Raw genomic sequence first — 23753 nt, 5'->3', positions numbered from 1 at the left:
GTCAGAAAGGATGTGCTAGTGTAGGAGAATAATGATATCTAGGGAGACTTCACTACGAGTTATCATGAGAGTTTTCAGGAAGAATTTTTTTCTCCTTCAGGGTAATGGATGCGTGATGTAACTTCGCCAGGCTACAGACACCCAGAGGGGTTTTCTTCCAGCCTTAAAGTCTGCAGACACAATCCCACAACCAATGTTCCAGATCATGATTTATTTATTTATTTATTTATTTATTTTCCCAGGCAGGTTCTAGTCATTGACTCGGTCGGGGACAAATACACTGCTTCACCTTCCCAGGCTTCAGCAAAGTCAGAGTGACACTTGCCTCCTGGTAAATGGCTAAGAGAGCTACAGATGCGAAGGGCTGTCAAAGACAAATGGGGGATTACTGAGTTCATCTCAGCAGGTGTCTAAAACCCGACTCGCTGTGCCCTCTTTGAGTAATTCATGCTTTCATTTAAGACGTGTGGCCATCATGTTTCACTCTCACTTTGCAGCCTAAGTAAATCCCCACAGAGCAGAGAATAGCCCACCAAAAACACGTGCTCATCCTCAGGCTTGCACAGATCCATCATGCCACTGACAGGCGGAGTCTCCTGCTTAATAAATTTCCTGCCACAGCAGGGACCTTAACTAACAGGATGCCTAGAGTTTCAGGCTGCTCTGAAGGTATCCAGGTGGAATGTGTTAGTCTACAATAAGCAGGAAGACAGAATACAGGAATGTGGTTTCTTCTGGTTTCAATTCCATGCAATGAGTAAATTATCTTGTACATGGAACAGCTACTAGAGAAGAAACCACTTAGTGAGTGTTGTTGTATTTATTTGTATTTCCCCAGTGCCTGTAAAGTCCTGCTTGAAGGCACTGAGCACATACAGAAAAAAGATTATTTATAACCTCAAAATAAGGGGAGGAAGGTCAGAGATGTAGGTGCAAAGAGTCAGGCAGGCACATTTTTAATGCCCGCTGAAGATGCGCAGCATGTTACTGGCTTGAACTTTCTGGCATTGCTTTGACACCCTCAGACATTACATCCCTGAAGTGTTCTCAGCAAATTCCCCCACCCCAGCACTGACCAGGAAGAACTGCTACCAAAAGAAGATCAGTTTGCACTGAGGGATTTCATTATGTGTGTGTAATGTTTGTAAACCCATCCAGTTCCACAGAGGGTTGATAGCAATGAATGGTGACATCTTCCCTGCGTGAGCTGCTCTGATCTAATTCAGCAAAACAGCATCCCAAAGGGGTTTGCTGGGCGCTACGAAATCTGGATGACAGCTGTGAGCTCAAGACAAGGCATGGGGGATCTCCCGGTAGGACTGTTCTCAGACAGGTCTGGAGGAAGGACCATCAGTATGGCAGAAGCATTTAATGGGGGCAGCTCTGTTACACTTTGCATTCTTCTCTCTAGATCAGGCTCATGTCCAGCAACATGGAAAATGACATTTGAGCTGTATACAAGGGGTTGATCTTAGGCGATCCTGAGCACTTGACTGTAAAGTCAGGGCATGAAAACTTAGTCTAAACAAGGTTTAAGAGTGACCACCAGCATTAGCCACCTGGACCCATTCATGTATCACTACAGGCTTGTTAATATTTGGGAAATACTATGAATATTTCTTCCAGACTCCCTTCCCCATCATTTCTCACTCCAGGAAAACTGTGAGTAACAAATTGTTTCTGACAGCCCTGGGTTGGTTATCAGGCAGTTACCTATTGTCAAGCACCAATATTTGTCCTGCAGATTTAATTTGACCCAGCCTGGTGCTTCCTAAAACCTAAATGGGCAATAAAACACTTCTGTTGCCTTGCTAGAGATTTTGGATGGTTGTCCTCCTCTAAGCAGCAAATATTACAAAAGCAAAAAAAAAAAATAAAAAAGATGTGGAGTCAACAGCTTGTCACTCTAATAGTGACCGACTTGCTAGCACTGTGCATAGCACCAAAGACATACAAAAAACGGGAGGGGGACGTGTGCCAAAATCCCAAGTTGGACAGCACCATTAAAAAACGGTGTGGTGCCTCCTAAAACATCTGCACCCCCAGTCCTGCTGCAGGAGGGGTTGGAAAGTCAGCGTAGCCGGGTCTGGTGGCAGTGCTCTGTTATACAAAGCCTCTTGTGTGCCATTTCCAAGCTGGCACGCGGTGTCACCTTCACACTTCTGCACCCCAGACCCAGCTGCATTTATGTGGTGAAGGAAACAGTCTCCTTGGAGGAGAGTCAGATCTCCTCGTCCAACCAAGTGCACTTTGAGAGACCTGCTGCAGGAGAACCAGGGCTCTGTTAAGGCAATGGGAAGAGCCAGGTTTTTCTCTTACTGCTGCACGTTAGGAGTGCCTTTATGTGAGTGTCACCGCGGTAAGCAAGAGCAGAAACAGATGTGGAGCAGCGCTGCAAACAGGATGTGAAAATAAACTCATTACCCCATCTGCCCACCGTAAACAGCGTGAAATTAGCAGCAAGCGAGGAATAAAAATTCAGACAAATGGGCTTTTAAAGAGAGCAGAGGGAGCTGGAAGTTGTGCTATTAGAAAAGCAGAGGCACAAAAAGCCCAAGCCACGCACAACCCAGCACATACACCCAGCCCCACCGACCCGGGAGCAGGCAGAGGCAGATATAGAGAGAAATCCCATGGTGCAGCATCGTTAAGGTGCTATTTCTGAAGGCAAAACCAGAAGGGCTGCTCTGCCTATGGGGGGGAAGACCTAATGTTGCTTTTGTCCCTGCCTGTTAGCAAGCGCTCTCTATTTTATGTCACCGAGATTTTTTTTTACATTTTTTTTTTTTCCCTGAGAGGCGCTCTCTTAATGTTGCATAAAATTACTCTCTCAGGGGTAGTGCGAGGAGGAAAAACGCAGTGTTATGTTGTCTCAGTTGCAAAGACGTCGCTAACAATAAAAGCCCCTGAATGATTTGGTTTTTAAGTGACATGATTATGGAGCGGGTCATTCGTGATGCTCCAGTTAAAGTTGCTTCAAGCACCTCTGCTGTAAAGCCTGCACGGCGGTGTTTTATGCCCCGGGCTTGGGCTGTAAATATTCACCCCCGGCCTTTGTTCTCTGAAGCAAGCCTCGGCTTGAGGATATATTTACTTAAAATTTTGCAGGAAATTTCTCAAATGGTCAATCCTCTTGATTTATTTAAAGTGGGATCCCAAAGTGTTTTACAGCTTTTACAGGCTGGCTGTGTTTATATCTGTCCTGGGGAGGATCATCTGCCATTCATGTAGCGGAGAGGGGGAAGGAGGGTTATAATTCCTATTTTAAGTTACTTTTTTAGCAGCTGACATGACACTGACAAAGTCATCTCTTCTAGAATAAAACCTGCCATGCTTTATTGTAGGCCAGAGGAGATCCTTTGGAGTAAGTCAAGGCAAAATAAGTCAAGCGCTTTTCTTTTTTTTTCTTTTTTTTCTTTTTTTTTTTCCTATAGATTCTGCTCTGAAAGGTTGTGCACGGAAAATTCAGCAGTGCCTGAAAGCAGAGACTATAGCTCTGCCTCACTTTATAGATCTCAGAGAAATTGCAGACCAAATGATATTTCAAGGAAACTGGTTCCTTGTGTTCTGAGTTCTTCAAGATATGACAGCCCAAGGCAGAGTTTCCTATGTGTTGGAAATAATTTCTCTCTCCACATTTGGCAGATCCGAACAAGCCTTGAGTGCTAAATAAACCAGGTCTATGAATAAATCAGGGGTAGGGGAACTCAAATTTGAGGTGTTGTGAGATTTGAGATAACTGAGAGCTTGTCATTGGCCATGAGGCACCGTGAAATAGTCTGGAGTTTGACAAAAGTTTTCGCATTTGAGGTGCCATTGGGCTGTTTCAGGAGAAACCTCCTGGTGGGTTCACCCAAAGTTTGTAATAAACATAATTGAAATATCTGAATTCCAGCTGCTACCTTCCACTCTAATCAGCCAGAGCAACAGAAGCAGCGGCTTCTCAGGAAACACCCTGCCACTGCCAGGAAGGGGAATGGGTGCACCGGGCTCAAACCATGCACGGGGGGGGCAGCAGAGGCGGGGAGGGTGCCGAAATTCGGGGCCTGGGAGGCAGCAGGTGGAAGGAGGGAACAGAGGTCCCATGGAGAAATCAATAGACAATTGGAGGGAGTGGAGGTTTCATGAAGCTCTCAGAGATGGAAACCTAGGAGCCACATTTCAGAGAGAGAATTTGTTGGTGTTGTCTGAATTGGGTCTCACCAGGAGCAGACCCTGGAGGGATTCCACACAAGAAGTGCCCCCTGCCTTCTCTACCCCATGAAGCTGTAATGTATTCCCATCCAGAGGGCAGACGAGCGATGTTAGGGGTAAGGAGTTCCTTTGGGAACCATTTGAGAAGTCCTCCTTCAAGGTCATAGCAGCACTTTCTGTTTTGATAGTACAGCAGAATCCAAAGATCACATTACAGGTGTGAGGACTGAAACTCCCCTGCCATAAACCAGGTTCCAGTCTTCACCACTCCCCCAGGCCATGGTGCAGCCGTGCCTGACCCATGTCGACATGCTCCAGAGCACCACACCGACTGGAAGGGATGCAATTCTCCTCATCTCCTGTGCTCTCCCCACCATGGGTGCCACCGTGCCCCGCTGAGCACAGCTGAGCCTCTGGCCCCACCATTGCCAGGGTGCAGCGATGCTTACATGAGCCTTGGAGCGATCCCAGGCCAGGACCCATCCCCAGCAGTCAGTCAGGATGTAGCCAGCCTGCTGGAGAGTGGAAGAGCGTTTAATAGCATGGAAATGGTCTGCTGCAGGCCATGGGGACACAGCAGCACCGAGCCCTGCTGGGCATGTTTAATTTATTGGTGTGTGGTAGCACTGATGCTTTCCTCCTGTGCTTTCCTCTGTCCTCACAGCATGGGGAGCAGAGCAGCACTTTGTGTTTTCACAAGTAATTCCGAGGAGAATTTGCAGGAGCTTGGAAAAAGGCATGATAAAACAGTGGGAGTCCTGGGGAGGTGGTGACAGTGAACAAGGGACACATGTGAGATAAATCCATGTCAAAACACTCCGCATGGGGCAGCTCATAGCTTTCGGGAGGTGTGGGCAGGGTTAAATCATGTGCGAGGAGGAGTGAGGGGGGTCTCCAGGAGGACTCGGCTTCTGTTAGCATTGGAGGATGGAGATGAAATAGAAAAGTGAGGGAGCAAATGGCTCAGAGAGGTTTTTGTGCTCCAAGCAGGAAAGGACAGGCATCGGGAACCAGATGCATGTATACTCCTGCTTCCATGCTGACCCCATCTGGGGTCACTCTCTCAAATTAGGAAGACCTAGTCCCAAGGGTGGAGGTGACCTCTCCTTTTGGCTCCTCAGCCAGCGGTGTGGGAGGCCACGTGCATCTCTCTGCTGCTGGTGTCCCAGCAATGTGGGAGAGATGGGTGGGTTGGAGAGCTGAAGCTCAGGTTGAGCCATGCCTCCTCAACATCCCTCCAAGTTCCCTTCTACCAGTCCTCTCCTGTCACTCCTCTGTGATGCTGCTGGGCAGCGCTGAAGCACACTTGGCCAGGTAAAATATTTAGCCTCATATGGGGCAGCTCCTGAATAGTGGTGGTGAGCCTGGGCATTTACACCCCCAGCCGACCTGCTGGGGAGCCATCTGCCTGCTTAAGGACTACAGAAGCAGGGTCATTGCTTGTCGAGTGTGTAGTGAAGAGGGTGATTTCAGTCTCTGTATGTGAAGATGAACATCCCTGGCGTTGCTCCATCACCCTCACGCCCCCCTCTCCCTTTTTCTTGCAGAAGGTATGGCGGAAGCTGTCAGCTCGAGCAGGGACTGCCTCCAAGCAGGTGAGTCCTGCACCAACGACCCCATCTGCAGCTCCAAATTCAGGACCCTCCGGCAATGCATCGCAGGCAACGGAGCCAACAAGCTGGGCCCCGACGCCAAGAACCAGTGCCGGAGCACGGTGACGGCCCTGCTCTCCAGCCAGCTCTACGGCTGCAAGTGCAAGCGGGGCATGAAGAAGGAGAAGCACTGCTTGAGCGTCTACTGGAGCATCCACCACACGCTGATGGAAGGTCAGTTGGGTGGGTGCTCTTTCCTCATGGTCTTCCTAAAAGGAAATTGCTGCTGGGGCTTTCTGTAGAGGTCCCCAGCAACCAAGCCGGGGGTTGGACCCGATGATCTTGAGGTCCTTTCCAACCCCTACAATTCTATGATTCTGTGAAGCCAATGTGAAAAAGGAAAAGGTCACCTATATAATATCCCAATCCCTCTCAACACCTACTGACCCCCAGAGTAATGGCATTTTGAGGAAAGCAGTCCCAAAAACCTGAGACACCTCCTTCCTTTTTTATAAGTTGTCTTCTTTTCCATGATGTCCCCGGTATATCTTGAGATATTTGCTGGGGAAATGCATGGCATGTTTTGCATGTAAATAGAAGAACGCTAGCCAAGACCTGAAGCTCCAGATTTTATTGAAACACTATACAAAGTCTGGGCACTGAGGAAAAAAACAGTGCGAATTTAAAACAAATCACTCTCTTGGAGGATCTCAAGTGCACTGGTGTCTTTGGGTTAGTGAAGATTTGGGGCTGGTGACATCAAGCTGGAATTTAAAGTGTTCCCAGAGCCAGTATTTAGTAAGTTTGGATTTTGACGTTTTTTAAGAGTCATCATAAAATTGCACCTCGGTGGCCATAACTCTTCGTTGTCAGGCTGGTGGGTATTTTATGCACCATGAAAATTAAAACGGGGAATAAAACAGAACCTTCCAACCATAGGCTGCAAATAGATTAATAAAACACTGCTGGCTGAAAGCTGAAAGGAAAGGTACAGGGGTGATAACACAGGCCAAAAGGCCAAGGAAAACAAAGAGGATGGAGACCGTAAAGCACCAGCTTGCCAGAATGGGAACTGCTTGATCAAGTTCCCGGAAAACTTTCAAGTAGCACAGCTTGCAGGGTGCAGAGCAGGGTGCTTTGCACTGACAGGGGGAATAAGAGGCCCCAGCACCACCCAGGATCCAATCTTTCCCCTAATTACTTTCCACATGAAGTTGTTTGCATTGAAGCCTGGGGAAGAGGGAGCAATCCAGCCCCTCCATTCATCTTAACAGGTTGAGTCACAGCCCTTTCCCCGCTGACCCTCCTGGGCTGAAGTTTTGGACGCAGTCCATCTCCCGCCTCCGCCTCCCCCTTGATTTTCTCATAAAGCAGCTCCTGTCTCCTGGCCATGCTAGCAGACACAGCTGGGTCCCTCTCCATCACTCCGGCAGCTCCCAGGTGGCCTGGCTTCCATCACCTTTTTATGATGGGAGATTTGCAGATCTGTTCTGGAGGGGGCACAGCTTCAGTGAGCGAGCGTGGACAGGGGATGGGGCAACCCCACCATCAGTCTGGGCCCACTGCATCCCTAAGAAAGCTGTTTGGATCCAACTCTGGGACATTTTTATTTTATTTTATTTTATTTTATTTTATTTTATTTTATTTTATTTTATTTTATTTTATTTTATTTTATTTTATTTTATTTATTTTATTTTATTTATTTTATTTTATTTTATTTTATTTTATTTTATTTTATTTTATTTTATTTTATTTTTTATTTTTTATTTATTTTTTTCCCCAAAGGAGAGGAACTTGAGATGTTTGCCAAGGAGTGAACAGCATGAGGCAGAGCACAGGGCTTGGTAATGAGTGAGTTGGAGACTTGTGGCTGTGCAGGGCAGTGGTGCCAGGAGGATTCCCACCACCCCAGGACCACTTCTGGAAGAGCAGGAAGGGGATGGCAGGGAGCACAGGGGCCAGGTGTGGGTCTGAAGATGCAGGGTAGGAGCTGGATGGGCTCCTGCCCACTGCCTTAGGACCTCTGTCCTGGGGAAGAACGTGGGAAGGGTGGTATTGGAGACTGCCAAGAGTCTGCCCGACTTCTCCTCTGCTGTCATGGCCTGAGCCCTGCATTTGTGCAAGCACCAAGCTCACTTGCAATGCAGATTCGCACTCCCAAACCTTTGATTTCTTTGCCTTAATTTCCCGGGGGAAATATATTTCATAATAGTCACATGTTTCCAAGTCCTTACACATGTTTAATTGACTGAGAAAGGAAGCCAATCCACATGCTCCGTGTGGAGCTCTGTCTTTCAGTCATACATACCCAGGAGGCTGTAAAAAGCTTCCTAGAAGCCCTCTTATAAAATCAATTGTGGAAGTGTGTGCTCAGGGAATTTACAAAGCGTACTATTTACTCAGCTTCTCTTGAGTGCGCCTGTGTTTAGCCACCTTCCCATTTGGAGACACAATAACATGATGACAACCCGATAACAATTCTCTGATAAGGTGCTATATCATCAGGACATAAAACTGCTATGCTGGAACATACAAATGGGCCCCTCTCCAGTCAGTAACGATGCAAGATATTTCAATGAAGGTGTAAAGCTGCCTTGTAATGCACCTGTGGTAATTGCACAGGGCTGTGTACCCTGGGAGCCGTTTCTTCCTGACCGCAGCTGGTGATCAGCATATGCCCGGAGCAAGAGGTTTGATAGTCCTTTTATCCCAGCCAGTACATCTGCTCCTGCTGTCCATATCCATCTAAATGTCTAATAAAAGGAAAAAAAAAAAAAAAAAGATACTGAGCTGTTTGCTTCAATAATATTCCGTAGTATCTAGCAGGGTGATGGGGCATTACAGACCATTGAGCAGATAAAAGGGAAGCACCGATTGAATAAAATTAGCTTCCCAGCAACTTAAAAATGGAGAGAGGAAGTTTCTGCAGGAGCTGTGGGTCATTAGCTCAGTGCCAAGTAAGAAAGGGCTGTTGGGGAGAAGGGGAGAGGTGTTAATAAATACGTAGACGTGTGTTTTGCCAGATGCAGCCCCATGCATAGCCCTACCTGTGTCCTAGAAATAGGCAAGGACCTCTGACCCAGGTAGAGCCATTAAAAAAAGTAAGAAAAAATAAAAAAGTAAGAACGGTGTTGGAAACCCTGTGAGTAGGGAGATGTTGGTATGAACTCTGCCCACAAGCAAGAGCCTGTGCTACAGTCTGGTGTCCTCAGCAGCAATCCTGGAAGGGTGCCCAGGACTTGAGCTATACAGGGTTGAAACTCAACAGTTCTCTGATGGGCTGATCTACCCCACAGTTGTGATATTATTATTTTTTTTAAATCCAGTTATATCCTATTCTTCCTGTGACCCTGAGTATCCATTCATTTATGGCCTGGAGAGCACACAACCCCATCACCAAGCCAACCTACACTGCAACTGTTGAACCTTGTATGTCTCAGGGTCTTTTGCTGTCTTCTCAGTGACTTCTCTTTTCCCCCCCAGGCATGAACGTACTGGAGAGTTCTCCTTACGAGCCATTCATCAGGGGCTTTGATTACGTCCGGCTGGCCTCCATCACGGCAGGTAGGTGGGTGGGAAGATGCCCCTACACTGCTCCAAAGTGGGGGGAGCTGGCTGTGGGATCAAGTGCTAAGGACGAGGCAGTCCCTTGTGGTCCCTCGTGGTTTCTTTATAGAGCATTGCATGGCTACGGTCTTGCAACCATTCTTTCAAGGCGTTGCCCATGAGTCCTGTGCTAAAATGTTGGTAGAAGAACACATCCTCAGAAGAAGCACTTGCAATTTTTATCCTTTGGCTCTTTTATGCCCATACTGTGAAGGGCTGGGGCTGAAGCCCTTCATGCACATGGTAGGAAGGCCTCTTACGATGAGCCATCATGAGTGGGCTGCCTCTCTACAGCAGGTGGATGACCTGTGCAGTGCAGAAACCCTGGCAAGCATCGGCTGGCTGGATATCATTAGGTACTAGGTGTTTCCATGTCAGTCACAGGGCCAGACTGTGGGCAGAAAGGTCAGCAGCCCAACCTACTGGCTCGATCCCAATCCCAACCTTTAACCCCATGCCCTGAGGGCAACCTCAGGACTCAGCCCTGTGCTCTGCTTTGCATCATGTAATCCCCTTAATAATGTCAGCAGAGCTGCCCCACACCTTTTAACCCCCTCGAGGGCACGAACCCTCAGCCCCTCAGTTAAAAGGTCAGTGCGGTAGCTATTAAGCAATCCATCACCAACATCACAGCTGCCAGCTCTGCTTGTGCACCACAGGCATGGGGAAGCTTTACAGGCAGTGATTTTTGTCACCGAACTACCCGTCTGGGAGCAGGTTGTGCGCTCCATGTGCGTCTCTGGCCGATGTGCCAGAACAGCAGCCGTGTTGCAGCTCTTCCTCACCGCACACCTGATGCTGGGCTGGAGGACACAGCTGGAGCACAACCAGGCGAGCAAGGAGCAGCACATCCCTGTGTCTGATGGATGTCTGCAGTCCCCTCGACAGCGAGGCACTTGTTAGGTGAAAATGTCGGGGAGCGAATTAACCCATCAGCCCTTGACAATCTGACCAGCGAGGGAAGGGTGTTGCTCCCTGGCCTCACGTCATCTTATCGACTCCACTTGGCTGATCCGAGCGTGCAAAGTGAAGCATGCACAAAGCTGTTTGCTGGGTCGTGGCCTTTGTCACGAGAGTTTTTCCATTTTTGCTGGAGGTCCTACAGGGCTCTTCAGAGCGAGGCGAAGTCCAGGGATGGGGGTTTTTATGCATGATTAACACATAGTCAGGTGTTTAAAGCAGACTGAAACTGGTTGGGCAGCAAAGTCAATGGGCCCAGAGCAGCAGGGATATGTGCCAAAGGACTCAGCACCCATAAAGCACATAAAATTTTTGGTTTTAATTTTTCTTTCCTGTTTATACTCATCACAGTCTATAACACACCTTATGACCTGCTGCCCTGTGCCTGTCCAGTTCACAGAATTATAGCGTTTGCATAGCCAAAGGATCCTCTTTCAAATATACCCTCAAAATTCCCAAGAACTTGTTGAAACTTAAGACATTCCCATGACCCCGCACCAGATCAGAGTGACAGATATTTTTAATCCAATTTTACAGAAACAATACGTGTGGCCACCATTAGAAGTGTACAAACAGAATTATATCCCTCCTCTCTAATTGTAGTAGTGATTTGTAAAAGCACATCCTCCGTTGTTGCGTGGGAACAGGAGAAAAGCTACTGTGTTCCCTGTGATTCATTAGCTGAATGGGTAATGAAACCCTTCCAAGTAGCTGTTTCCTACACACTTGCTGACAGCTCCCCAGTGTAAACTGATGCTCTAACGATCTTCATCTCTAGGCATTTTTAAAGAGAAGCACCTATGTGGTAGGAACACACCGAGCAAAAAATTTCACCCATCATAAAATAACTGCAAAACTTGAAATTCATCTCTTAGCACACCATAAACAGCAGAGACAAAACGAAGGGGGAAATAAACAGCTAAGAGAAGGAGCATCTGATAATGTTTGTGAAAATGAAGGAGTGCAGCCAGTTTTGAAGCGCTCAGAGCAACTGTCAATGCTTTTACACTTGTCAGTGGTGACTGGCTGGTCTTAACTCCTGGCCAAAGACAGGGCTTGACTCTGCATCTGAAATTTTTCATTCTGGGTTTTTTTCCTCTGGAAAAAAAAAAAATCTTCTCTGCTGGGGAAAAAGTCCTTCTAGTGTGCTTCAGGTCGTGGGCTTAATTCAGAGAGATGGAAAACGCTTTCAAATTCATTTTCTCTCTAGCACTTGGAGGACCCTCATCTTATCTCTCCTATCAGAAAGAGCCTAATGTCTTGACTGACTCTTAGCAGCAATGCTGTGGCATTTTCCCTGCTGTCAAACAGATCTCCATCCACCTTTGTAAGAGCTCCAGAATCAGTATTAGACAAATGTGTTTCCATCTTACCTATTCTTCAAATGATTTCCATCTCATGAAGGCAGGGTTGTAGTTTAGGACATGGGCACATTGGGCAGGACCAGTCTGGAAAATGCTGCGGGGCTGTGAGACCCAGACAACTCTCATGTGGCTGGGCAGGTCCTGGGATGGACTGCTGTCTCACCAGGCCTCAGGGTGGTCAATTCGTGGTGAGAGTGTTATAAGATGCCGAAGGTAGAGAAAAGTTTTATTTTATTAAGTGTAGGATTTAGGAGCAGGTTCTGGGGTGTGAGGGTTGTTGTGCGGCCATGGCACCTCTTAGCAGGGTGAGCAGGGAAAGGGGATTTGGCCCTGCTGGGACACAGGGAGCAAATGTGGATTTCATCCTGGCCACTGCCTTCCTAGAGCTGGTGGTGGCCACCCTGAGGTGGCCACGAGCAGGAACGGGATGGGAGGAAAGTCTCCATGGGGTGCTGCATCTTGGGGACAGATGAGCACTGAACTCCATCCCCGTCTTCTGCCATCCCCCAGGCTCTGAGAACGAGGTGACCCAGGTGAACCGCTGCCTGGACGCCGCCAAAGCCTGCAACGTGGACGAGATGTGCCAGCGGCTGCGGACCGAGTACGTCTCCTTCTGCATCCGTCGCCTGGCCCGGGCCGACACCTGCAACCGCTCCAAGTGCCACAAGGCCCTGCGCAAGTTCTTTGACCGCGTGCCACCCGAGTACACCCACGAGCTGCTCTTCTGCCCCTGCGACGACACGGCCTGCGCCGAGCGCCGGCGGCAGACCATCGTTCCCGCCTGCTCCTACGAGTCCAAGGAGAAACCCAACTGCCTGGCGCCCCTGGACTCCTGCCGGGAGAACTACGTCTGCAGGTGGGTTCACGTGGGTGACGTGGAGAGCTGACGGGCCCAGCTGGAGGATCGTGGCAGACGCATCCATCTCACCACAGCCCAACCTTGTAGGCCACTGCCTGAGTGATTCCCTCCCGTGGTCCATGTCCTGGTCTCATACCCTGATACGGAAAGCACTGACAAACAGATTTCATATCTTTATGTTGGAGCCTTTTTTGACCTCTCCTATCAGTTTTGGATTTGGTCCCAAAGACAGACCCTCTATGGGAATAGCTCCAGGAAGGTGCAAGCAAAGCAGGGACGCAGAGTGGGATCCATTCAGCCTCATGCATGCACACAGGCACAGACCTGCCCTAAAGTGCACCTCACATATATCCCCCTTACATGATTTTCCTTCAGTTCCACTATATTTACCCCTCCATTTCTCAAAAGGTCTTTGATATTCCAGAAGGTTAATCCATGTACAGCCCTTGGGGTGGACGCCTTCCATCCACAAGAGATGTAAGGTGTGAGAGCAGCTGTACTGCACCAGATGTGCAGTGATGCTCCCAGCCCAGTGTCCTCCATGCAGCTGTGGGTGTGAGTGGACACCTAGAGAAGAGCACAAGAGCAAGACCAGCATAAGACATGTCTCCCAGTGCTGTCCCAACCTCTAATTATTCCAGGTTTTGGGACTTTCTGAGCTGAACTTCCAGTAGCCATCCGCTGCCAGCACGTCATCTTTAAAGTACATTAAAAAGAATTGCATTTTCAGAAGGGGAGGTGAGGGTAGCAACATGCCGCACACATCCTTTTGGATGAGTGGACTGGCCCTCAACCCTCTGCACCCAAAAAGGCGGACTGGCATTAATGCCCTCATCCCTCTGCACCCAAAAAGGCTGCTAATGGACAAAAACTGAGCTACAGAGCTGGAGCTGACTCTGAAAGATGCAAAACTCCTGAGCCACACCAGCTCTTGACTGGAGATTTCCCCCAGCTACCTAGGGAACCCAAAACTGTGGGGTACTGCCCTCTCCCTAACAAGGCAAGTGGACCCAGGAGGGAAGGGGAGGATCAAAGGGGAAAGTGTTGCTTCCCAGGAGGCTGGAAACCATTTCCTGCAAGCAGCACAGCTGTTAATTATCTGGTCCCTTGGTCTCTGAATATATAATATAAAACATCCTCTAGAGACACGGTGGGAGCAAGGGGTTGACGTGTGACCCGGTCAAAGGCAGCAGTGCAGAAACCACAAGGAGAGCCAGGAACAACACATCATGGCACTTTAGAGGAGTAAAATACTCCAGGCTAATCCCTCCTGTGCTGCTAAGCCTTCTTGCAGCTTCTTATCAGCCGTAACCTCTCAAATTTCCCCGCTTGGAGGTGTGGGCTCTGCTAACATGGATGATACAAACACTGCAATCCACATCTCCCCCCTCCAAATAATACAGCATAAATTTGGTAAGTATTTTTTTGCCTGGCTGTGGCACAGGAGAGAGAGGTCAGTGCTATAAGAGAAACCTTAGGACATCTTACCTGGGCCCTGGCTCCTGCCTCGTGGATCTGTATCTCTAGTAGCATGTCCTACATGAAAGCCCCATGCGGATGTCTTAGGTATCCTGCAATGTCCAAATGCCACTAGATGGGCCAACAACTGGGCCACCCCTAAAGAACTGGGTGTCAAATACCTGGTTGGCAGCATGATGTACAGAGTTTATCTACCCAAGGAGTAGGGGAGCCACATGCAAGGAGCACCCTGGCACATCTGAATGATGCACCTACTTCCTTGCACGGCCTGGAGGGTCCCAACAAGCCCAGGATTGGGTCTCAAAACCCTTCTGTGCTGAGCCATTTGTTGCTTTTACCCAGACCACGCAAAACCCAAGGCACAACAGAGGTGAAAGAAGCACAGCATGCACCTCCTGCTCCACAGGCTCCAGAGAGTCCAAACCTCTCCTGCCTGTAGCAGAGGAGGTAGCAACAGCCACGATGATGGTTAGAGCACATCTGAGCTTTGGGGCATTGCCCTTAATCTGAAGACATCCTCAGCTACATTTAGAACATAATCTTTGAACAGAGAGAAATTGGGCCAAAGTGATTCTCTCTCTCAGCAATTCAGTCCAAAAATGAAGGCATAGGTCTCTAGGGGAAGTTAGTACCCAGAAGTCAGATAATGGCACTAGGGAATGAATTCCCTCGCTGCCTACAACAGCTCTTCCTCTGAAAATCAGCTTCGTACATCAGAAAACAAACATTTCTTCCAAGACTGCACCTTTCTTGCAGTCCCAGAGGAGGCCTGTAAAACACGACCTACAGCACCTATTCATTCTCCTCTCCGAGTGATTAAACCCACTTCTGGATTGCTGGAGGGGGCAGGAGAGAAGAAAACCTATGATATTTATTCAAACTGGCTCAGCAACAACTGCAGCAACAAAAGATCGTGTGAACATATTCCCTTCTGTGCAATCACATTCAACACTTCCAGTGCGCTATTATGTCCCTTTTTGTCCCAAATATCCATGCTAATAAGCCCCATTTTGTGCTTTCTCTCCGTCAGGTCGCGCTACGCAGAGTTCCAGTTCAATTGCCAGCCGTCCCTGCAGGCTGCGAGCGGCTGCCGGCGGGACAGCTATGCTGCCTGTCTGCTGGCGTACACCGGCATCATAGGTGAGCTGGTCTCCATAATTCATGTTTCATACTTCATACTTCAGCTGCTCTCCCTCCCACACCCAGGGGGGAAGCACCACCTGTACTCTGGCCAGCTAAAAGCTGTGAGGATGGCGAGGTGGACATCAGAGACTGGGATCACCAAGAATTGTTGATCTTTCTCTCTGCTGTGCCTAGGGAAGGAGCCCAAGCCATGAGCATTGGGTAATTTTATGACAGCTGCAGCAGAGGCAGAAAAAACCTGCAGCATGTGCTGCCGTACCCTAACAGAAGCTCAGGATGATGGGTTGACCCCAGGCATCTGCTCTGGTGGGTGTTCCCCCATCCCACTGCTGGTGATGCCCCAGGATATCACTGTCCCCTGCCATCTCGCTGACTTCAGATGTCAGATTTGGTTTGCAGATGCTGCAGAGACCCAGCTGGCAGCTGTAAGCTTGAGCACAGCCAGAGTCCAAAGAGAAGCACCAATGTGTTGGACTTGGTCCATCCCAAGGGTAAATTGACAGCTATTTGGGTCAAGATTTCATTCTGATTTAATCCCTCCTTTGTTGTCTCTGACCATTCTGGAGGTTGAGTTTGACTTTTCTGGTGACGATATGACACAGGTTCACATATAATTTTTGAATGTTACTTGGGAACCTGAGCTCCCAGGAGTTGCCCCTTCCTTAGACTGATAGCCCACTTTAATCAGCTGAAGGCTTTGTTGGTGGAAGGGTGAAAAAAAAGGCTGCAGCTGCCACTCTTCTCCTCCCTGCGAGCAAAACAGAGCCATGACAGCAGCACCCGAAGGGTTTCCTTGCACTGCCATCACAGAGGGGCTGCAAACAGAGCAAGCCACGAGGGAAATGTCCTGTCCCCTCCTGAAACACCATCTTTGTGGTAACACTTCTCATCTTTCCCGCAGGCAGCCCCATCACTCCCAACTACATTGACAACTCGACCTCCAGCATAGCCCCCTGGTGCACGTGCAATGCTAGTGGCAACCGGCAGGAAGAGTGCGAGAGCTTTCTGCGTCTCTTCACTGACAACATCTGTCTCCGTGAGTATCGCCAATAATCCTCCAGCAGCATTGCCCACAGGCTGGTGAGGCTCCCTATAAGAGTCTGGGGAGCGAGGACACGAAGGCGACCTAGTCCTCGGGAGGCTATCGGTGCCCATCTCATGTGCTTTCAGCAAAGGAGCTCTGAAGGTCCTCAGGCATGCAGTTTGGGACAGGCAGCCAAAGAAAGCTGGAGAAAGGAGGTGTGTTCTTTCCCCTGCTGATGCTTTTCTCCATCTCTTTCTCACACAAAGAAAACGCCATCCTGGCCTTTGGCAATGGGACCTACCTGAACGCAGCTGTGGCCCCATCCATCCCCCCCACCACACAGATGTACAAGCAGGAGCGAAACGCCAACAGAGCTGTGGCAACCCTCAGAGAGAACGTCTTCGAGCACCTCCAGCCGACCAAGGTAGGAGAGCCTGGCCCAAGGGGATGCCTGGCTGTGTCCGTGCCTGCTCCATGCCTTCCAGTCCTCCTCATCTCAGCTCCCTCATCCGCCCGTGTCATTTCAGCTACGTGCAGATATCCAACCTCCCCTCCACCTTTGGGAGTCCCTCATCATCCTCTTCCTCATGCCCTGACATCTTCTTGCCTGACTCCAAAGGCTATCCTATCCTATTTTATCCCATCCTAATCCTATCCTACCCCATCCCATCCCATCCCATCCCATCCCATCCCATCCCATCCCATCCCATCCCATCCCATCCCATCCTATCCTATCCTATCCTATCCTGTCCTATCCTATCCCATCCCATCCCTTGCTGCTCTCTGGCCTGTTGGTCACCATCTCCTTTCTTTCATGGGTGCTGTTGAGATACATGGGTTTTCTAGGAGTACTGGGAACATCCCTGGGCTTTTCAGGAGCGTAGAAGGGAGCCAGGAGCACTGGTTCATCTCCTTGCCCTGCTGGAGGGCAGCCACATAGGTTCAGACAAGCATTTCAGCTGCTGGAGGTCACACGTTGAGGATTAACTGACCAAGGTTTGCTAAGCATTGGGAAACCTCTGCTGAAAGGTTCTAGTCAGCAGCAAATTGTTAGTGTCAAATTAATATTAAATTGAAATTATTCTAAAACAAATAACAGGGTACTTTACTGATGATGACAGTAATAAGCATTAAATATTTAATTATTAAGTAAAAAGCAATGACCTTGACTTGCCACCCACCAGATTAATCTTCAGAATGAATTATTTTACTGTTGAATAATTAACAGTGACCCTGATTTACTGAACGTACAGGTAACAGAAGCTGCAGTTAACTAGACTCTGAGGACCGAGCGTGGGTTTTGTGCTGGGCTAGCTGATACCTCCAGGGAGCTTCCACACGCAGATTTTCAAAGCCCTTTCCCCGTGTCTTTTGCTGAGAAAACACCCAAATCATCCCACTCCACTCTGTTTCCATTGATCATTTACCAGCTCAGGAGGTGCAGAGGTATCAGCTTCCCTCACTGCTTTTTGGGGCCTTGGTGGCCATGGGATAAATTCATCAGGCCAGAAAAACATTTGCAAACAGGAGTTGGAGGTCTTGCTTCTGGCTGGCGGTCCCTAGACCTTACAACAACTTTGGTGGTGGCCTGAGGTCCAGACACCACACTAAGATTTTTATCCAAGCCAGCACCTACAAGCAACGGAGAAGCTGTGAACCTCCCTCATCATTGCCAGTCCAGCCCAGATGGCCAACATGAACACATGCACCGTCCATTGGAGAAACCAACTTGGCTGCCAGCCACTGCGTGGTGAAACACCTGCTGGCCCCATGCCTAGGGGACATCTCCACCTGGAGAGGCCACCACGGAGGTGACTCCATGGGCTGCATGGATCTCCGTTGCCCACAGTGGGCGTTCAGGCACCCACCTTACAAAAGGACACGTCCAGCCAGGTGTCCAGACCTGCGGGTGCTATGCCCACGAGGTGACCCTGGTGCCACCACCACCTTCACCACCACCTCCAGCAGATGTGAGCTGACCACACGTCTAGAGCCAGGCTGAGTCTGGTTCTGAGTCTGAACACCCACAGGGAGGCTTCAGGGCTTGGAAACCCTGCATCTAGACCGATGAGGGGAACAACCCAGCTCCTCACCCCACGCTGTCTCCTTTCTCTTGCAGGTGGCCGGAGAGGAGCGGCTCCTGCGGGGCTCCACTCGCCTGTCCTCAGAGGCCTCCAGCCCAGCAGCTCCATCCCTCCAGGCAGCCTCCCCGCTGCACTCGTGGCTTCTCCCCACTCTGGCCGTGCTGAGCCTCCTGGTGATGTGAGGCAGGGCGGGCACACGCCAGGCAGTGACTCTCTTTGTGTCGGTTTCTCTAAAAAAACAACCAGACAAGTAACTTTTTTGGGGGGGTGGGCTGGGGAGGAGGGAGGGGATGGGAAGGAGAGGTGAGCGTGTAGGCCCTTCCTCCTCCTCGCCCGTCTGCCAATTTCTTTGGTTTTATACAATCAGCATTGTCGACAACCAGCTCATTCTTGGTCCTGGCCACCTTTCACCCCACAAGCTCGGTTGTTGTCTCTCCAGCTCCCTGCGGATTGGGGTGGAAGCCACAGACAACTGCCTTGGAAAAGCTGAAGGAGAGAGTTGAGTCAAGAAATGAGAGCTGCAGAGGAAAAACTTTTGCCTGCCCCAGCCAAGAGGGGAAAGACTTTTGCTGGCTGAGCTGCCAGGAGGTTTCCTGGAGCCCTGGCTCATGGCATGGGGCCCACAGCAGGACAAGTCAATGATGTGTGGTTCAGACCATCTCCAGGGTTGGGTCTGGAACCCAAAGGGCAGCCCACCTGGTTCGGAGTGAAGAAACCAGAGCTGCTGGTGAGAAGGTGGTTGGGTTTGTTCTCCAGAGAGGATCCCGAAGCATCTTGGGGTGGTGTTAAGTGGCCACACACCAAACTGGCTCCACGGACCATCCACCCATGTGCAACAGGCACGCCTCGATAGCTGCCACCTGCCCCTCGGGCCCTCCTGTCTGGGAAACATGTCATGTACCGATGGTGTTCAGGAAGAGACACGCGTGGTGTTTTGTTTATGGCTGCCTTTCTTCATGTCCCAACCCTAGCATTGCTATTTACTGGTCCCATGAGGTGTTTGGGGTAGGTATTTTTTCATTATGAAAGTCAGGGGGCAATGTCAGCCCAGTCCGAGCCTTCTCTGTGCAGGATAAATTTGATCCCACGGATAGGGCTCTATGGGGGTGCAACACAGCCCGTCCTCACGAGCTACCTGAGCATCATTTGGTCTGGCAGAGAGACTTCACTTGGGGGACATCATTATCTTTGCAAGGAAGGGAGAGGATACAAGACGTTTGCTAGCTACCACCATGGGGACAGAAAGATCCAGCCAGTCTCCAGAAAGGTCAAGGCATAAATCACATCAACAGTAGGACTGCTGCAGTTCCCCTCCTTGAAGAGCTGGTGGAGGAACTCGCTCATGTCCAGGTTGGCTCGTGAAGGACAATGGCCCTCTCAAGTGTCAACTGCTGAGCCACGAGGTGGTTGAAGCCAAGGCTGGTGCTTGACCCACCCAGAGGGAGGGACGGTGAGGACAAACCTTGCCCTGTTGCTCAGGGCACAAGAAGGCAAATGTGTGGCCTTGGGGTATGTGATAGCTCGGGGGTCTTCCCTTGAGGAGGTGAGCTGAGGTCTCCCTGCGCCTTTCGGGGAGCTGAACCCCTTGCTAGATCCAGCCGATGAAGAAGATGGGAAGGAAGGGTGGGAAGGTTTCCCAGGATAAATGCTTACCCAGGTTGATGGCCACGGGGAGGCACAGGAGTAGCTCCAGGTTTTCCCCATGAGCTTTTCAGCAGCCCGTTCACTCCTTGGTTTATGCTTCCCCGAGGAACAACATTAGTCCTTTATCATACGGATGCATGGAAAAGCTTAGCAGCAGCTGGCGTGGCAAAGTCCAGTGCTTTTTATTCCCATTCCCTCCAGAACACTTTCCATTGCTTTAATACTTAGACTTTGCTGAAAAACTGCAAAGGTGAGAAACCTTTGGGTTTTGGTCCAATATAAGCCCGTTCTCGTTTCCAGATGAACATCTATGGATGCACAGAAACCCCCCTGGCTGCATCCTCTCTGAAGGTCTGCACCTGGGAGGTCCTCGGGGCTGTAGCACCTGGCTGTCCTAGTCCAGGACCATGAAAAGGGTCCTGGAACATGGCCGAGATCCAAGTTGTGCGTGCCAGGCACCGGGCTGAGCTGAAATGTGCAAAACCTTCCCTGCCAGGAGGCTCAGCCAGTGCCAGAAATGCATCTGGGGATTGTCGTAGCACAGACCCCAAATCCCTGACCTCCCTTCGGAGCATCATAGCCAGGCGCTGAGCTGCTGCAGACATTTCCCCCTTATCCAGGGCATTGGTATCCCCAGCCAAATGTGTCTCCCTTGTCTGCCCTGCTGCTCCACACTCCTGGCCCCAGCAAGGTGGGTCTCCGCCAGCCTTCAACCTCCTTGCAGGGGCTGAATCTCGGGGTGGGGAGGTTACAGGGGGCGGCTGCTTTCCAGGAGTGCCCCCTCCTGCAGCTCCACTCTTGTGTCTTATCGCTGGCAGTGGTATCGAAATGCCACTTTGCCCTTTCCTTCTCTGATAAAACAACCAGCAGAAGCAGACTTTTCCTAGTTGGCCTGGATAGATGGCAAGCCAGCTTCACCTCTCCTTTAAGGCTGGCAAGCTGTGAGATGTGGATGTGGAGAACCCTAACACACTGCTAGGGATGGAGGAGACCTCCAGGGATCACCTGCTCCATGACCACGTCCCACGGCAGGATCCTCTCCATTTACACTTTCTGGCAGATTTCTCTCGATCTGTTTCTAACCATTCCACTGACAGAGGTGTTGGCATCTCCTCTGGGTTTCTATCACGCTTTAAAGACTTTTTAGGATGTTAGCTGTCCCCAGGCACTGCAGGCCAAAGAGACTCTCGATTCCCATTGCGGGCTCTTCTCAAGTCCTCAGTTTTGGGAGGACGGCAGAAGTGCCCCCAGGCTGTGGAAGGCGACGGCCAACCCCCGTGGATCGGATCACGGAGGCTTTGCTTGGCGAGGCTGAAAAAATGGTAAAGGTCTGCAGGGATCCCTGCCAAAACCAGACAGTGGGTTCGTGTAAATGGGTATCTGCTGGGGGGAAGGGGGGGTGTCTTCGTTGTGGTCTTGTTGGAGGGGTCTGAAAAGCAGAGCTGGTGTTGCAGGTCTGAAATGGCCTCGTTGTCCTTGTCCTTTGCCCTGTGCTGGGGTTTTGGAAGCTGAACCCCCAAAGCCGTGGCCCAGGCCAGCTCCTGCTCCCCCTGGGCTCTGGGGATGCTCCAAGACGAAGCGAGGCAGGAGCAGCGAGCCTCCACACAGCAGGGAAAGGCCAGCGGTTGGGGTGGGTGGTGTTGCGTAGAGATCAAAAATAAATAAATTCAAAAACCTGCATGAATTTTCCTGACCATTTCACCCTTGTTGCCAATATTTAATGTCCACTCTCCCTCCAAGTGCATTCACAAATGAAACTTTGCAAAAAAAAAGATGTTTTCTGAGGAGTCCTTTGGGAGGTAGGAGACCTGATTACATCCCCCCAACATGAGGGCACAGACCATTTGTTTTCCCTTGTGAAAAGGGAATTTTTTGGAAGAACTTTCAACTCTTTTGACCACTAAGAAGAGAACTCCGGATCTTCATTTTTAAGCTTCTTGACGGACCACAGAAGCCACAGCAGCTGTTTGTAAAGGGAAAGGACTGAGTGAGCCGAGAGAGACAGGGCGATGACTTGTTAGGAATCACTCCACACCTGGGGACTTCCATAAGCACAAAGAAGCAAAATGGGGGAAAAAAAAAATAATCGACCAGCCAAACCCTCTGTAGCCACTGAACTCTCTCTCTGTGGCATCGTTTGCAGTGGTTTGGCAGTTCCTCGCGTCCTGAAGGCCCGTGAGATGTTGTGTGTGTACAAACACCACGTCGTGGTCAAAGCAAGAGCACGAGCAGGGACGGAAAACGGTGCTGGAGCAATAACCCCGCGGGTGGCAGGGTGAGACCGGTGTGTGTGTGCACCGAGGGGAGGACGGGTGGTGTCTGCCTGTACGACCAGGGTATAGCCTGTACTTATCTCTTCTGTACGAGTCAATATTCAAACATATCCATGAATAAAGCACACATGCATTTTCCTGACCCCCCCCCTCCCGATCCTGTGTACGGTGCTGGGCTGGCCGTGCCCATGCTGGTGCTCCGCTGGCCCTGCACCGTAAGGGCAGCTGGAAGAAATGGGGGGATTTTGGGGGGGCTGGCAGAGACGTGGGGCTCCGAGCCCCTTTGCTTGGCTGGAAACCCAGCTCTGATTTACTGCATCCCAGCCAGGAGGGAGAAAGGTGAGAAACCAGCTCTGCCGAGGCACAACCCAATGGAGAGGCATCAGTGCCACCCAGGGAGGGGACACGGCCCCGTGCACATCCTGGGGCTACTGGTGCTGAAGACACGGGGGGGGGACACGTGCAGGGCTCTGGGGGCAGTTTGGGGGTGCTTTAGCTCAAAGCTGGTGCCAGCACAGGAGGAGGGGAGGTGGAGGAGAAGGGAGGGCACCAGTTCGCGTCGGCCAGGGAGACGTTTGTTCGTGCTGCCAACATCTGCGAGCTATTTCTGGCATCTAAAAGAGAAAGAAAAAGAAAGAAAGAAATCACGTGGAAATTGATTAGAGGCAAATTGAATGTTTTCTTGCCAATTTTAGGTGAAAAAAAATATACGAAACAAATGTATATAAAATTTACATAAAAATGCCGAGTGAAATGCAAGTCGGTTCCTAAACACAAGGAGAGATCAAGGTCAAACCCAGAAACGTTGCACCTTACCCTCCCCAAAGCCCCGTTTGCTTTCCTGCATGTATGAAGCTGTTGACAGTGCAGGGGGGGAACAAAGCCTGTGGGTTAGGGCTGGATTTGGGAACCTCTTTCCTTCCCACCCTGATTTCCCCCTGTCTTCCCCCCCCCCCCGCAGCTTGTTTCCAGGCTCCTGCCCCAGTTTTCGCCCCCTCGTCCCTCCCCAGCAGCCCAGTCCCTTCCACTTTTCTCTGCCCCCACCCCAGTTTGGTTCACGGCGGTTTTGCAGACACAATGAAAATTTGCTGGGGAAGTTCCAGCCGGATGAACCTGAAATGTGCTGTGAAAATGCTGCAGGTTTGATGGATTTTCCCTGCTGCTCGGCCGGCGGCCGCACGCCCAAGGTCAGCACCAAAACCCAGCACCAAAACCAGGGCCAGTGCTGAGCACCCAGCTCTGCCGGGACGTGGGGCTGGGCACCCTGCTGGGGGGGGGCCCTGCTGGGGCAAGGGGGGACCCGTGGGTGGCCTCAGCCTCTCTGGGTGCTGTGACCTGGTGCTGGATGAGGCCGTGGGGTGCCCACAGTCGTGGGCTGTGTCCATGTTCCTGTGGGCATGCACTGGTGCACCTGGTGCTGGTGTGATCGGGGCTGAGAAGCGTGGGGCTGGGTAAAACATCCCTCAAGCTGCCTCAGGTACACCAGTGAATTGTCCTGCATTGGGGCAGAGAAGAGATTTTGGAGCAGGAG

At 50.4% G+C, this 23753-nt stretch overlaps 1 protein-coding gene across 2 annotated transcripts in view; it reads left to right on the top strand.

The window, feature by feature from the left end:
* Positions 1–22364, top strand: part of GFRA4 (GDNF family receptor alpha 4) — a 69293-nt gene extending 46929 nt beyond the window's left edge. The window contains exons 2-8 of one of the 2 annotated variants that reach the window (XM_083836328.1): positions 5742–6020; positions 9270–9350; positions 12227–12572; positions 15085–15194; positions 16099–16233; positions 16488–16645; positions 18341–22364. In XM_083836328.1, the coding sequence (XP_083692454.1) occupies positions 5742–6020; positions 9270–9350; positions 12227–12572; positions 15085–15194; positions 16099–16233; positions 16488–16645; positions 18341–18487 (1256 nt within the window). In that variant the 3' untranslated portion in view covers positions 18488–22364. Of the gene's footprint in view, positions 1–5741; positions 6030–9269; positions 9351–12226; positions 12573–15084; positions 15195–16098; positions 16234–16487; positions 16646–18340 lie in introns of both variants that reach the window. The other variant, XM_083836329.1, reaches the window with a different exon arrangement.
* The last annotated feature ends 1389 nt before the right edge of the window (positions 22365–23753 follow it).

Source organism: Anser anser, assembly GCF_964211835.1.
Source record: "Anser anser genome assembly, chromosome: 4".
In the NCBI taxonomy this organism is placed as follows: Eukaryota; Metazoa; Chordata; class Aves; order Anseriformes; family Anatidae; genus Anser; species Anser anser.
This window is presented reverse-complemented; position numbering and strand designations above follow the sequence as displayed.